The 16,047-nt window shown below is 43.2% G+C and overlaps 1 protein-coding gene across 1 annotated transcript in view; it reads left to right on the forward strand.

Annotated features, from left to right (window-relative positions):
* The window catches only part of Eif4b (eukaryotic translation initiation factor 4B), a 21,796-nt gene continuing 5,749 nt past the window's right edge, over positions 1-16,047 (forward strand). Inside the window, exons 1-10 of the mRNA NM_001008324.2 lie at positions 1-26; positions 6,421-6,558; positions 8,829-9,037; positions 9,302-9,418; positions 10,386-10,440; positions 10,890-11,024; positions 13,073-13,210; positions 13,305-13,478; positions 14,277-14,505; positions 15,874-15,971. Coding sequence (NP_001008325.1) covers positions 14-26; positions 6,421-6,558; positions 8,829-9,037; positions 9,302-9,418; positions 10,386-10,440; positions 10,890-11,024; positions 13,073-13,210; positions 13,305-13,478; positions 14,277-14,505; positions 15,874-15,971 — 1,306 coding nt within the window. The 5' untranslated portion in view covers positions 1-13. The remainder of the gene's footprint in view (positions 27-6,420; positions 6,559-8,828; positions 9,038-9,301; positions 9,419-10,385; positions 10,441-10,889; positions 11,025-13,072; positions 13,211-13,304; positions 13,479-14,276; positions 14,506-15,873; positions 15,972-16,047) is intronic.

Below are 16,047 nucleotides of genomic sequence, written 5' to 3' on the forward strand. Positions count from 1 at the left end.
TCCCTCTCCCAACATGGCGGCCTCAGGTGAGTGAGCGGCCGAGCGTGGCCAAAGACCAGGCTCGGAAACAGCCTCCGGGCTTGGTCCGCTCCTTGCTGGAAGTGGGGGGCAGGAGGCACCGGCTCCTTTCGGACCTGGGGGCTGCGGCAGGCTGGCGGCATGGCCGCTTTAGGTTACCACCTCGGGATGTTTAGGGGGAGGGGAAGCCTTCCCCTCCCCCTCACACCCTTTTCACCCCGTTGCGCGAGGTTGGAGTAGGCAGTAATGGTGGACTCTGCCTTCAATTGGAGAAGGTAGCACAGAAAGATGTGCGGGAGGCGCGAGGCTCTCATAGACGTGAAGCACTGCGCCCGCGCCTAGGCGCGGATGAAGGAAGGAGGCGGTTGGCGCGCGGACCGGAACACATTAGACCGGGTCTCCAAGGCGCGAGGCCGTTGCGGACCTTAGTGGGGGCAGGGGTGGGGGGGCAGTTGGAACGCGAACGCGAAGCCGTGGAGGGGCAGAGGAAAGCAGCGGTGCGCGTGCGCGGCACGGGAGACGAGACGAGACGAGGCGAGGTGGAGAAGGCGCGCCTCTGAAGCATGCGCTGCTGGACTCCAGATGGGAAGCCTGGATGGACCTGGGCTTCGCTCATTTATGACCTTGTACTTTAAGCTGTAGTTGGTTTTGGAGCATGGCTTGGCCGCTGTACTCCAAGCGAATGCGTATTAGGTTTGGCCCTACTATAGTTGGGGGTACGGAACCCAGTGTGCGCCCACGTGTTAGGGAGGAGCTGCGGGGATGGACACCTAGAATCTCCTGTACCTTTTTCTTTCCACTTCTGATTCAACCAGCAGTTTTTGCTGAGTACAGACTATATGCCAGGCAGAGGTGGGGAATGAGATCGGGGCATTGCATTATATAGAGCTTCCATTTTGGGGAGTTTTAGTGTCAGAATTCAGCTTTTGCCATTTTCCCAGATAACTGGGAAACTTCCAAAAGGTCTTATCAAAAATAGTAGCAAGGAGTTCTGTGATTGTTTTGTGTTTGTTTGGTTTTTTTTTTTTTTTTTTTTTTGGTTTTGTTTTGCATTTACAGTGGACCTGTGTGAAAGCCAGTGGACTTTTAAACACCTAGTTTTAGTTTAGGAAATACTGGGTTTTGTTTTGTTTTATAGCATGACCTGTAAAAATGTACCTTTTGGATTGCTGTCTCTATGAGACACGGTCTCTATTATTTAGCTCTGACTGTCGTGGAACTAACCATGTAGACCAAGCTCTGCCTCCGGATTGTTGTGATTAAAGGCGTTTTTAACACCACGCCTGGCAACATTCAATATCTTAACCAGAAGTCTATCTTTTCTAATATTACAAGGAATTAAGGTTATGTCTTTGTGAAACTTTCTCGCTGAATTAAGATGCATTTGACCATAAGAACTTTATTTCCTCCCTCTGCATTGTTGCACATTGAACCAGAGCTTTGGGACATGCTGGGCAAGCACTCTAAGCTAAATCCCCAATCCTGGGTATAACAGCTTTTGTTAGTATAGCACTTAATTGAACAAGCCTGTGAGATCATGTAAAGAATTGGTGGTTTCTCCAGCTGAGGAAAAATTGCTCAAAGATTTGTTGAAGGTCACATTGTTTGCAGGTAGTACATCGGGGTTACAATCCTGGAAACTCCAGGCTTCTAGGCTCAGTACGATGGTAAGTTCTAAGTTGGGATTGTAGACAAAAAGTATCATCTCCAAATCACAAGAATGTGTTTTAATCAGTGAAAAAAAATTCCTTAGCCTACAGTTTAGTGTCTTAACTAAGTGAAAAGTCTAGATGAATTTCCCTCTTTTGAGATTCTTAGTGGTGGAGGACCTAGCTGAACTGGGGAGAAGGCCAGGGTTTGGGGCACTTGGTGCCAATGCTGTCAACCTGAGTTCAAAGAATCTATTGATGGAGGCAAGAGCAGGTTCCTCCTGCAAGTTGTCCTTTAACCAAACTATGTGCAGTTTCAAAAAAAAAAATTAGTTAAAAACAGAAAAAGACATCCTGGTAAGCTGTGTTTGGTTTTATCCTGTTGATTATGACCACTGGTTTACAAGGTTTCCCTAGTGGTGCCCCCTAGTGTTGTGCCCTTCACTTTCTCTTCAATAGATTGTCCTGTCCTCAGCTTCGCTTCAGTTCAGGAAATGCTGGTTGGTTTGTTACCTCAGCACAAGTTTACCTTACTTGGCCTTTAAAACGTTTGGAATTGACAATTCTTCTATTGAGTGGCCTCTGTTCCCAGAGTTGGGAAAGGGTCTCAGGTTTTCTCTGTAAAAATACCAGATACAACCTAATCAGTATTTGGTAAAGTGAAAACATATTTGCGACAATATCAGTTTCCATGTGACCCACTTGTGACTCTAGTTTGTTAACTTCTCAGAGCTGACAGATAAATGAGGATTCTTTAAATTTCTGGGAAACTTGAACCTAGGTAGGTAATTCTTAGTTGTGTCTTTAAAAGAAGACTTAAGTCTGTAAGGGTTTAGCTGAACAAGCTAGCTCACCTGTCATCCCAGTACTCAGGAGGTTGAGGCTGGAGAACTGACATAGTTCCAGGCTATCCTGGACAAGTGAGATCCTGCCTCCGAAAAAGGCCTTTTAGTTTTTATTGTGGCTATGTGAGTTTTAAAGTGAGCTACCTCAGTTTTCTTCATTTGTACAGTTTATCTGCAAGTAAGGAATTATATGCTTGATACACCTTGCTTTAAAATTGTAGCTAGTATGTATAAGCTGTGTCTAGGACTTAATTGATATTACAGGAATGCTGTGAAGTGTTTCTTTCGTTTTACAGTGAGAAGATGTATTAATTGCTTGCTTTTACAGTGTTGATCTTCATAGTGAAACAGTTTCAAGAACTAGTTTATATGTATATAGATTACCTTTTAACAGTGTTTGTTGCTCTGCAAGGATACTTAGATCAAGAAGTCAAATGCTGAGTATTGTTAATTGAAGGAAAACAGTGTTTCAGATTGAAAATTGTGTTTACTTTAATAATAGCTTTGAATTATAATTTAAGAGAGAACTTTGTTTTAAGGAGATGTCAGAAAGGAGATGAAAGAATTGAACTGGTTAAATCAATGTATGTCCAAGACTATATTCTTGGAGAATTAATCTTTTTGTTGTTTTATTTTTTGAGACAGGTTCTTTGTAGACCTGGCTGGCCTTGAACACAGAGATCATCCTGCCTCTTTCTCCTAAGTGCTGGAAATAAAGGTATATGCAACCCACCTGGCCTCAAAATTAAAGTCTTTATTTTTAATTGTGTATGTGTCTAAATATGGACACATGCACATCAGACTTCCTGTAGCTGGTGTTGCCTGTTCTGCACTGGGTACTAGGACCTGAACTTGAGTCCTAGGCAAGAGCGGTCCACAGTCTCGACAACTTACCGATCTTTCCAGCCCCCCATGGTTGACATCTTTTAAACATGCAAGGCCCTAGATGTTGGAAGGTCAAAGGGCATGGAGGACTTTGGTAACTGCTCAGTGAAATAAAAAGGAGTGGGACAAGCACTGCTCTCCCGCTTTAGAGTCTGCCTCTCAAACCTACTGCTTGTGTAGGACTGAGCTACTGTGAGAGATCTAAGATTTTAGTCTTGAAGACTTGCCACGTCTATCAATGATTTCTCAACTAGATTTGGTGAGGATGTTAAAGGGGGAAGTAATTACTCAAGATAGACTGAAAGTAGCAGTGTTTCTTGTAAGTGTTTTATCGATGCTCTTAGCTTATTTTGAAATAACAAGTAATGTTAATGAAGAATGAGATTTGTTTTTCTAAATTTGAGTTAAGAGGTTAGGAGTTGAGAAACTCTAATCTACAAGGTTTATTTAAGACAAATCATTTCAAGGGGTAGATTAATTCTAGATTATGCTGTGATTGTGGAAGATAAAGACTAAAATAATGTGGCTAGAGAGATGACAGTGGTTAAGAGTAGTTGGTACTCTTGCAGAGGATCTGGGTTCAATTCCCTTCCCCCACGTGGTGGCTCATAATTATCTGTAGTACCACTCACATAATGCAAACATCAATCATTAAAATGCTCATGCATGTAGTCTTTTAAAGATTGTCTACCTTGTATTGATTGCATCAAGAGATCTTATTGTTGGCTAACTCAGTGGCCTAGAATGCACAAAGTCCTTGGGTTGAATCCCCAGCACCCATCATGTCACCCTGGTTTGTTGGTGCATGCCTGTGATCCCAGTACTGAGGAAGAAGGTGGAGGCAAGAGAATCAATTCAAGGTCATTCTTGACTGCTTGGGCAGTTCGTGGTCCACTAAAGATGCATGAACAGGGGGCACAAAACTTCTACGTGTCAATTGGAGCAGAGCGAATGCTTTAGGACCCAGCCTCTGGTGAACTATTTTCAAACAGTAAATTAACTGTACTCTAACCTTAGAATTTGAGATATGGGACAGTCAACAACCGATTCAGAGGAACTGAAGGGACTAAGGATCATGTGATCTGGCTGATACACTGTCAGTTTTAGAGTCACATTAGCAGTAAGTCACTTAAAAAGAAAAGACGGATTAATAGCTGTCTTCTCTTTGTGCTTTTGCAGCGTGTTCATTTGAGCTGATCATTTCCACCTCCTAACACTTGAGGCTGTTGTGTACATAATGCTGTTTGTAGCATTCATAGCAAAACAGGGCACCTTCATCTTCCAACAGTTTGTGAATTTGAGAAAGTAACTTTCTATTAAGCATTAGTGTATCAAGTTAGAATATTCTCCTGAGTTGGAAACTAGGTGAGAATTGAAAGGATTCCTGATTATTAAAAACCATGAAGCTGAAGGCAGAGACAGGCACATCTCTAAGTATGCAGCCAGCCAAGACCACATAGTGACAACTATGAAGCCTTTGTGATAAAGCAAAGCTCTTAACTTTCAGGAGAGTAACAGGCAATTCCAACCCAGTCATGTAGGATGTTCTTGCTTTGGTTAGGGGAAATTCCCCCTTAATGGTCTGGTGATGACTCTCAGTTCTAGAACTCTTGGTCCCTTGAGTTCACTGTTGACTGCTGGCTCTGAAGGTACAGAGTTCCAGTTATTTGTGTGCTTTCACATGCCACTGAGGGCAGCAGGCATTTTACCATGGCTGTGATCACTTGACATAGAAGTTAGCCCCTATTTGGTGTTGTATAGGAAGAGCCCTTTATGCGCTAGGAAAATACCTGAGGTTTTCCTTCTTTCTCTCTGGATAGATTTTAGGAGTCTTCTTTGTGATTATTTAACAAGTAGACAATACACCAAGTGCCATTAGGGACTGTTAGCAGGAGTTGTGTTCTATCTTTGTATTTAAGGAGCCATGAATGTGCTAGCATGCTAACATTTAGATTAGTTTTATCTATGTAAGTGTATTGCCTGCATGTTTGAATTCAGAAGGAGCCAGATCCCCTGGAGTTAAGGGTGCTGGGAACTGAATTTGGGTCTTCTGGGAGAGCAACAAATGGCTCTTCTTAATGGCTGAGCCACTGCTCCAGTCTTGTTAGTTTTACTTTTTGGTTCTTTTTTTCGGAGCTGGGGACCGAACCCAGGGCCTTGCGCTTCCTAGGTAAGCGCTCTACCACTGAGCTAAATCCCCAGCCCCAGTTTTACTTTTTAGAAAGCACTTTATTACAGGAATGGTAAAACAGAAACACTTGAATCTCTGAACTTAATGCTAGTTTGGTTTACATAGCAACCTTTATTCATGTTGTAAGTCATTTCTAAATTACCTTTCTTTGTTTTTTCAAGCTTTCTCTACACCAAGCTGGCCTCCTCCTGCCTCTTCCTCAAGTGCTGGGATTATAGGCATGTGCCACCACTACCTGGCTAAAAGTTTCAAATGGAACTGGAGAGTATAGTTATAGAGCCTTTGCCTTACTGTCTATTTATTAGTAATAAATGAAGGATGTCTCTATCGTAGCCATGTTGTCCAAGGGGTGTTAATGGATACCTTTCCCTTTCTATGCCTGAATATGTATACATAGCATTTAGCATTACTGTAGTTTTGTGGGACAGGATCTCATGTATCCCTGGCTAGCCTCAGACACCCTGGAGTTGAGGGTGACCTTTAACTTCTGATCTTCCTTCCTCTACCTGCTTAGTCCAGCATTTCAAGTGTATCCTGCTGCACCCAGTTTATATAGTGGTAAGGATTAAACCCAGGACTTCATGCTACCTATGCTAGCAGCTGAGCTAATTATCCCACACACACAAACATGGCCCTCCTGCTTCAGATGTTATGCCTGACTTCTTGACTTTGTGTTTTCTCCATTTTTATATCTGCATAACAATTCTTTTATGATGTGAATTCCACAGTCCAGTCATCTGGTAGATCTTTGTTGATCTCTTTAAATGTCTTTAATGGTTCAGGATGAGTCTGAAGTACTTACTTGTCGTTGAGTAATCTTTCTCTCTTTCAGCAAAAAAGAAGAATAAGAAGGGGAAGACCATCTCCCTAACAGACTTTCTAGCTGAGGATGGGGGAACTGGTGGAGGAAGCACCTATGTCCCCAAACCAGTCAGCTGGGCTGATGAAACAGACGATCTGGAAGGAGATGGTAATTCCCTTGTTATCCTTGGAACTATTGTGCTTAATATTAAAAGTTCACTGTTTTCTAGATAAAATAGTATTCCATGGTTTCTGTCATTTGTGATTGGAAAGAATCTTATTTTGTGCAGCCTGAAATTTTTTGTATGTTTTGTGGTACTGTGTTTAATCTCTGGTTGACTCTAACCAAAATGAATTTTCAGAATAATCGCATGCTAGTCCTCCCTATCTGTTGAGACTGACTAGCTAGATGTGGAGATGGGGTCCTTTGGTCCCAGCTCCCATCTGCTACTTGCTACTCTGAATGTGCAAGACTAGCCAAGAGACACATCATGACTGTTCTGTATTCCCACATAATTAGTTAATTCCTGTTTCTTTGCCTCAGCCTGTTTTCACCTCAGCTTGATGCCAGCAGCTGAGTATGCACGGCTTAGTCGATTGCATTATGATATCACTCATACGGAAAACCTAAAAGTCTTATGTTTTGTTTTTTTTGATTGGGTGTTTGGGAGTATGATCTCACTGTGAGGCTCCTCTCCCCCCCACCCCCGCCCCCCACCGTGAAGCCTTGACTGACCTGGTACCCATCGAAATCTCCTGTCCTGGAGAGCTGGCATTAAGGTTTACACCACCATGCCTAGCCTTGGTTTCGGCTGGGGTGTATGTGTTTCTGCTTTTCTTTTTCTTTTTTCTTTTTTCTTTTTTTTTTCGGAGCTGGGGACCGAACCCAGGGCCTTGTGCTTGCTAGGCAAGCACTCTACCACTGAGCTAAATCCCCAACCCCTTCTGCTTTTCTTGTTATTGACTTATGTGTGTGTTTCAGAAAAGGTCTCCTATAGCCCTATCTGACCTAGATTCGTATATTTTAGACAAGGCTTCTCTCAAGCTTTCAGAGATGTGTTCACATCTACCTCCTTAGTGCTAGAATTACAGGCATGCATACCAAACCTGGCTCAGAAGGTTTTTTTCTGTAATTATTATTAGGGCTTCTTCATCAGTCCAACCACTTTCTCCCACCCTACCCCATCCCCCATAAAAACCTTATTACAAACTGACTACTTTATGTGTGGCCTAGTTTATAATAAAAATAGGAAATTTTATATAGCATATATTCTCTAAATGTTGAAACTGAATTCGGGGACTAGAATAGTTGGTTTTGTTTATTTGGGTTTTGGGGGAAGACAAACTTGGAAGAAGGTGAGGTGGTGCATAGCTGTAATTCCTGGGATTGGGAGGTAGAGACAGGAAGGCCTCAAGCCCTGTTTAGAGATGCTCTGTCTTCAAAAAGAGAGGAGGAGGGGACAGAGATCGCAAGGCCGGACAGTGCAGTGGTGGGAGTGTGAGAGCTATGGGGAGCTTGGTATATGGGGTAGAGAGGATCCTGGTCTAATGCTTTACTGTCAGTCATTGTCTGTGGCTGAGTTGCATTTTTTGTCGTAGAGCTGTGTCGCAGGCTTGTCCACAGATAACAGCGTGCTTCGTAATAAAGCTTTGAAGGATTTGGTTCGTGGCCGTCCTCAATGAGTAAAATGAGAGAGGCAGTCAAAGCCCTCAAAGGACAGCCTTTGAGTCCATGAGAACAGACCTCAGTGTTCCTTACTTTCTGTTTTCTCTCTTTGTTCACCTTTTCTTCATTTGTTTTTACGTTATGTGTAATAATACTGTGCCTGTTGAGTCCCCTGGAGCTGAGCTTACAGGTGGTTCTGAGCCACCATATGGCTGCTTGGGAATTAAACCTGAGACCTGAGTGCTCTTAACTGCCGAACCATTTCTCTAGTGTGTACACCGCCCCCGCCCGCCCCCTCCATGTTTGCTCTTGATTATAACACCTTGGAAGTATTTTCTTTTGTCTTTTGCTTCAGTGACATGGCCTTGTTTTGGCTTGGCTTGGTGTTGGCATGAATCTCTGGCTCTAACATGTATGTAGATTTGTGGGGGATGGTTTTTTTTAAGACATTACTCTGTGTACCCCTGGCTGTATTGGAACTCACTCTGTAAACCAGACTGACTTTGAACTCAGATTTAAAGGCATGTGCCACCACCACCTCCCAGAGCATGTGTTTTTTGATACAGAATCTCTTTATATAGTACTGACTGGCCTGGAATTCACTGTGAATATTGGGCTGGTCTCAGATTGAGCCAGCCTCTACCACTATACCTGCTGGATTTGGGGTTGTTTGGGAATGGTCATGACCTGTAACCCAGCTGGATTTACTCTCATTGACCTACTGTCTCTGCCATGCAGCTTCTTGATTTCCTTTGTCTGCTCTTCTGTCCTAGTGTCAACAACTTGGCATAGTAACGATGACGATGTGTACAGGGCACCTCCTATTGACCGTTCCATCCTTCCCACTGCTCCACGGGCTGCTCGGGAACCCAATATTGATCGGAGCCGTCTTCCCAAGTCACCACCCTACACTGCTTTCCTAGGGAATCTGCCCTATGATGTGACAGAAGACTCTATTAAGGATTTCTTTAGAGGATTAAATGTGAGTGTCTTTGTGTCAGATTGTGTGTGGGATAGTGAGGATAATAGCTAAATAAACCAGTTGTGGGATGGGCCACAGGAAGACAGCAGAGTACATGATGCAAAGAATACCCTCATCTTGTTTTAAGGGTTAAATTTCTATAGAGCAATGTGTCTTCTGCCCCTCAACCTCCAGGCTCTTCCTGTGTTCCTCAGGTCAGTGCATACATGCTGACGCCTTTTGTTTGCGTTTGACCCTGTTGTTTTTGTTTCTTTATTCTCTCAGATCAGCGCTGTACGCTTGCCGCGTGAGCCCAGCAATCCAGACAGGTTGAAAGGTTTTGGCTATGCCGAATTTGAGGATCTGGATTCTCTGCTCAGTGCTCTGAGTCTCAATGAAGAGGTAGAGAAATTAAGAGTTGGAATGAGGAGGGCTGGAAAGAGGGCTCAGCTTTTAGAGCGAGGACCTGGGTTTAGTTCCCAGCCCCACATGGCAGCTCGCTCACAGCCATCAGTAACTCCACGACCTGACGCCTTCCTCAGACAGACATAAACTGAGGGTGAAGGACGGGCGACCTTTAGCAACCAAAACCAAGTCACTTCTGATATCATTTGAGGTACAGTGATTTCAGTGGAATTCTAGGGAAGAAACCCAACACATACCAGATTTCTATGTCAGCTCTAGGTTTTACTTTTTAAAAATGAACTGCCTTTATAAATGCAGAGAGAAAAGTGAACTAGGTTCTATTCAAGTGTATCTTTTCAGGGCTGGGTACTAAAACTCCAGAATTCCACAGTCTAATCTACCACTTGGTATGATTGTGAATAGCTCTTAGAAATGATTGAATGTCATAATCCGTATCCGATAAGGTTAACATTCATGGGTAGAGCCAGACGTCCTGGTTCACACCTGTGCTCTCAGATCAGTGGTTGGTCAGTACTTTAAAGGTAATTTGGGAAGGGGAAGTCAGGAACTGAGCAATACAGAGTAATACTGCGTGAAAGGGCCTGGAGGCAGCAATTGTCAGTGTTCTGCTGCTGTGTTGTTGGCCTGTTTGTTTGAATAAATAATTGCTTTGGTATTTTAATTGTCTTTTCTTTGGAAGCTGGGTCTTCCTATATATTCTAGGCTAGCCTGGAACTTGGAATGACTCTTGTCTGCTTCCTGAGGGCTATAATTATAGGCGTGTTAACTGCTTAATAATTGCTTTCATTTAAGCTGACAGTTAGCTCCAGTGTATGAAGTGAGCTTTGGAAAAATAGAAGAATTAACTTTATATTAAATTCTTCTAAATTTATTTCAAAATTTTCCTTGCGTTCTTATAACTTTTTAAGCTAATGAGTCAGTTAATAGGGTCCTCTGCTCTTAGTCTCTAGGTAACAGGAGAATTCGGGTGGATGTTGCTGATCAAGCACAGGATAAAGGTAAGGATGCTGGTAGAACTGCCCAGTTTGGTGTAGTGGTCTTAGGGAGGTAGTGAGTCCTGTAATCAGTTCTCAGCCAGTTTTGTTCCTCGGGAACTTGAGGCATAATACCTCAGACGAAGGAACTCCTACTGATACCTAATAAGTACGGTCCAGAGATTCATCCTGTCTCCTTCAGATTCAAACTACTGTCTCTCCTTGGACCTTGACTCTAACTAGATCTGCTGTCTAGCAGCTTGAGCTTTAATATGATACAAATAAACATTAGTTAAAATACATTTCAGGAAAAGAATGGATCAGTTACCTGGAGAGAGCAACTGCAAGGCCTGGGCTGCTTTGGGATTCCAGTGCAATAGAAAATGGAAGCCCTGGGTGGGAAAGTGGGATGTGAAGAACCATGTGAGAAATGGTGTCTCGGGTGAGCTAACTTGTTTAGTTTCTGTCTCCAGACAGGGATGACCGTTCTTTTGGTCGAGATAGAAATCGGGATTCTGACAAGACAGACACAGACTGGAGGGCCCGTCCTGCCACAGACAGCTTTGATGACTACCCACCTAGACGAGGTGATGACAGCTTCGGAGACAGTAAGTTCAGGTTTTTTCATTGTTTCTTAGATCTATTTGACAATGGAACATTGGCAGTTAGAAGTTGGGAACAACTTATAAATCCTCTTTGGTTTCTCTGGATTCTGGGGGAAGTTGTTTTGACAATATAAATTGATGACAAGTGCAGAAAAGGAATTTGATACGTGCCTAATTTTAAAAATCTTAACAGAAAGTACAGGCATTCTCTTTGGACACAGTTGTTAATTAGGGTTAGGACTAACTGTAGCAAAAGAGGTAAATTAAATGTTAATGTCCTTATCAAACAAGCGGGGTGGGGGGCCTACGTTGGATTCCTAGTTGCCGTGTTAAAAAAAAAACAGGTGTGGTGAGGTGAGGCTAGCAGATCTCAGCACAGACCTACACACACGCACAGACATAAGAAACCTGAAGGAAAGGCTAAGTGCTTACTTAACATTTCATCAGCAGGATCCTGTGTGGAGAGCAGCCAGGAACTGCTGTGTGACTGTTGCTGTGGTTAGTTTCTAAGGGAGGCTTGCAGAGAACTTAAAATTAATTTGCTTAAAAATACAATGACTGGGGCTGGAGAGATGGCTCAGTGGTTAAGAGCACTGACTGCTCTTCCAGCGGCCCTGAGTTCAATTCCTCGCAGCCACATGGTGGCTCACAACCATCTGTAATGGGATCCAATGCCCTCTTCTGGCACATAGGTGTGCACTCAGACACAGCACTTAGAAAAGATTAAATAAATAAATTTTAAGAAAAAAAAATACCACGACTACTTTATGCTGAAGACAGGATACAGAGAACCTTTTCACTGAACATTGGCAACAGTGGAAAAGACTGGACAGTGTGTTACAAGAGTGAAGATGAAATACAGCCTCATTTGTCACTCAAGTCTGAGGGTTAAAAAATCCTTATGGATAAAGGGATTAACCTGTCTTAAAATATATTAAAAAGGATCACTCCTCTCTGTCCCCACATGAGCCTGTTTTCATAATAAACTTTATTGTGACAAGAAAAAAATGATCATAACAGTTTGAAAATAAAGGAATTACTTGTAGCACAATATGCATGCAATAGCAAGAATAAAATCTGAAAAAACAATTTTAAAAACAGTACTGTATTGTGTTTGTTTGTTTTTGAGGTGGTTTCACTATGTAGTCTTGGCTGGCCTGGAACTCGAGCTGCCTGCAGTGTATGTTGAGATTAAAATTGTGTGCTTATATGACACCTTAAGGTCTTATTTTTTACAAAGCAAATTCAAGTACAGCAAAAGGTGAGGAAAAATATTGTGGAGGAAGGGGTGCACTTTGAGCACAGGATCCACAGAGGCCAAAGGAGGCTTTGGATACTTGAACTAAGCCGTGTGCACCCTTGAGAGTCGAGCTACCTCTTGAGTGCTGCCAGGTTTTAAGAAGCACTCAGGTTGCCTAGCCAAGTACAAGTTTGCCTCAGCATAAGTCATGGAGGTCAGAGGACAGCTTCTGAGAGTGTTTTCTTTCCTTCATGTGGCTCCTGGAAATGGAACTCAGGTGGTCAGGCTTAGAGGCAGGAAGGAGCCTGATCTGCTGAGCGGTCTCTGGCCCTCATGCCAAACTTTGAAGCAATCTTTAGTTGATTGGTATCAAGCATAGAAAGTCCCAACTGTATGCTGTTTTGTGCTTTAATTTTTAAACATCGTATTCTAGAATTTGTTACAGAATATATAGACTTTTATCATCACCTCGCCCACACATGAAAAAACATGTTAAACCAGCAAAAGTGAATCAGGGAGATATCCTATACCTGTTAAGGGGATTGTGGGGTTGGCTTTTTGACAGAAAAAAATGACTTTCAACTCCATCCCAAGTGGTAGTGTGGTGTGATCCTGTGAACTAAACCTAGAGCCGCATGTATGCTAGGTGAGCATTCTGCCACGGGAGCTCCATTTCTAATACCATCAGGATTTATAAGTTGGTACAAGTGGTTCTGCCTTGGGAGTGTAGTTAAGACTGGATCATCATGAATGGAACTCAAGTTGATCTAGTGAGCTGCTGCACTTGTTACCTATTTTCTTTTCTTTCTAGAGTATCGAGATCGTTACGAGTCAGACCGGTATCGGGATGGGTATAGGGACGGATATCGGGACGGCCCACGCAGAGACATGGACCGCTATGGGGGCCGGGATCGCTATGATGACCGAGGCAGCAGAGACTATGACCGAGGTAGTCACAATAATACTCAGTGAAAAGCACTTCTCGAGAATTTTCTACTTTGCCTTTCCCCTATCTGTGTGACACATTTGAGATCTGTTGATAGGCTATGACTCCAGGATAGGCAGTGGCAGAAGAGCATTTGGAAGTGGGTACCGGAGGGATGACGACTACAGAGGAGGTGGGGACCGCTATGAAGATCGCTATGACAGACGGGACGATCGGTCATGGAGCTCCAGGGACGATTACTCTCGGGACGATTACAGGCGTGATGACAGAGGTACTCATCTTTCTTCGTGGAGCAAAAAACTAGAAAGATGTTTTCTTGGGTAAAGGAGGCAGCAGAGCACAGTGGGTGCTGGATGTGGATGGCGCATAAAGAGAAAACTGATCTCTTCATCTTGAATGCCTTTCCATATCCATCTTCAGTTACAATTTAACAAACAATAGGAAAGGGAAAACATTCTTCTGTTGCCCTATCAATGAGAAAGTAAAAGTCCCAGCCAGGAATTATTACTAATTTTATTAATGGTGAAATTAATTTTCAGTGGTTAACTCTGAAAATTATGCCACTAATTGCAAAAACAAAGCACTGTCACGCTCAGCTCTAACAGGTGTTAAGAGTAAACAAGCACCACCTAGGCTAAGGGATCACGATGAAAAATGGTCTTGTTAGGTGACACAGCTTGATTAAATTTTAGGTCTGTTTTGAAAGTACTCTGATACTTTGGAAAGAGAAAGAAATTGGACTACTTAGAATTTCATACAAGACTGTAAGAGCTAAGTGGGCCTGGCCTCCCTTGGCTGGGGAGACAGACGGCTTAGTCTTATGATGCCTGCCATTCAGGCAGTGAGACTGGTTCAGATCTCCAGCGCTGATGGGCATATTCACTCGTGTCTATAATATACACACCTACAACCTTCCATGTCATATTGCTACAAGGTTTTTTTAACCTGTTGGAGATGTTCGTTTTCAGACCAGATCCTTGAACACGATTCCTAAGAGTCTAGAGTCTGGCTTTCAGCAGTCACCTTCTGATGATTTGGAAACTGTTACTTAGAGTTTCATTTAACTTAGGTCCCCCCCAAAGACCCAAACTGAATCTAAAGCCTCGGAGTACTCCTAAAGAAGATGATTCCTCTGCTAGCACCTCCCAGTCCAGCCGAGCGGCTTCTATCTTTGGAGGGGCGAAGCCTGTTGACACAGCTGCTAGAGAAAGAGAAGTAGAGGAGCGGCTACAGAAGGAGCAGGAGAAGCTGCAGCGTCAGCTGGATGAGCCAAAACTAGACCGCCGGCCCCGGGAGAGGTAAGGTGTCTTCAGCCAGGGGCTTTTCCCTACTGCCAAGTCGGGCACTTGGGAAATGGGAGTAGTTACTGGTTGTCATGAAGATAATTTTTATTGGGTGGAGTGGAGCAGTCTGCAGAATGTAAGAGTGATTTCTGTACCCTCAAGTTTTCAAAAAGACTTGTGCTACACCTGACATATAGAAATTGGATGTGCTTTGGGACAGAAGTAAATAAATTGTGCCTATTGTAAACATAGGTTGACCCAATTCTTTATTCTACTTGTGTGGGTGTGCCTAAGAGGTCAGAGGACAATTTTGAGCATCTTCAGACTTAGCAGGAAGTGTCCTTACCAGGTCATCTCACTAGCCAGTCTCACATGCCACACCAGAAATCACTATGAGCCCAGTCAAGGTGCTACCAGGTGTTGCAGATGCCGGTATGACCCCTTAGCCAACTGCATTAATTTGTTATTCTCTTATTACATAAAGTACAGAATGCTTTTTTCTTGTTGAATATAGTTAGGAATTATTTCGCATTTTTTCTGTATGTATGTTGTATTAATGTAAAAATTGGTAGAAAAGCCTTTTTATTTTCTTTTGACAGGGTCTCTGGTTCTGGCTGTCCTAGAACCTGAATGGCCTCTTGAACTCAGAGATCTACCTGCTTTTGCCTCCTAGGATTGTTGGATTAAAAGTGTGTGTTGCCATACCGGCACAAAATATATATGGGGGGGAGGATTTTTTTTTAAGAAAAGCTCAACTTTCTATATGAACGACTTTACAGTTGTATTCAGAGTAGACACTAACGTGGGACCCTGAGGTACTTAGAACAACGTATTTACCCTGCTGTTGCCTTGAAATAGTTTAAGAAGATAAGGCCATGTGATGCAGTCTCAGGGCTGTCTAATCATGGGGGTCTGTGTGGCAGAGCATGAGGACCTATGTGGGAAAGGGCTCAGCAGAGACAAGCATAAACCCTAGTGGTCGCCTGCTAGTCACTGGTCTGCTCAGTAAACTCTAGTGCAGTCTAAGGCTTGTCAGGGCTGGAGGGATGGCTTCATTGCTTAAGAACAGTGCCTGCTCTTACAAAGCCCCGGGTTTTGATTCCCCCCCTCCTCCAACCACCTGTAACTCTAGTTCCAGAAGATCTCATAGTGATATCTGGCCTCTATAGGCACCAAGCACATGCATGGTACACAGACATACATGCAGGCAACACACACATAAAATAAAAACAAGGTAGATAGCTTCTAAGGAACGGTTCCAAGATTGTCCTCTGGCCTGTGCTCACCAAGACCATGTATTAATAGATGTTAATTTCTATAAACAGTTCTATCAGATTCATTGTGGCTTTAAGTGTCCTTTCTTTTTCTATCTCTTGTGTGCAGACACCCAAGTTGGCGAAGTGAAGAAACTCAGGAAAGAGAACGGTCGAGGACAGGAAGTGAGTCATCGCAGACTGGGACCTCAGCCACATCTGGCAGAAGTAAGTCAGACTGGGGTAGATACTGGTGTCCCTGTTTCCCAGATATGCAAACACTTTGCAGGGTTAAATTGTCTCT

Source organism: Rattus norvegicus, chromosome 7, assembly GCF_036323735.1.
Source record: "Rattus norvegicus strain BN/NHsdMcwi chromosome 7, GRCr8, whole genome shotgun sequence".
Taxonomy (NCBI): domain Eukaryota; kingdom Metazoa; phylum Chordata; class Mammalia; order Rodentia; family Muridae; genus Rattus; species Rattus norvegicus.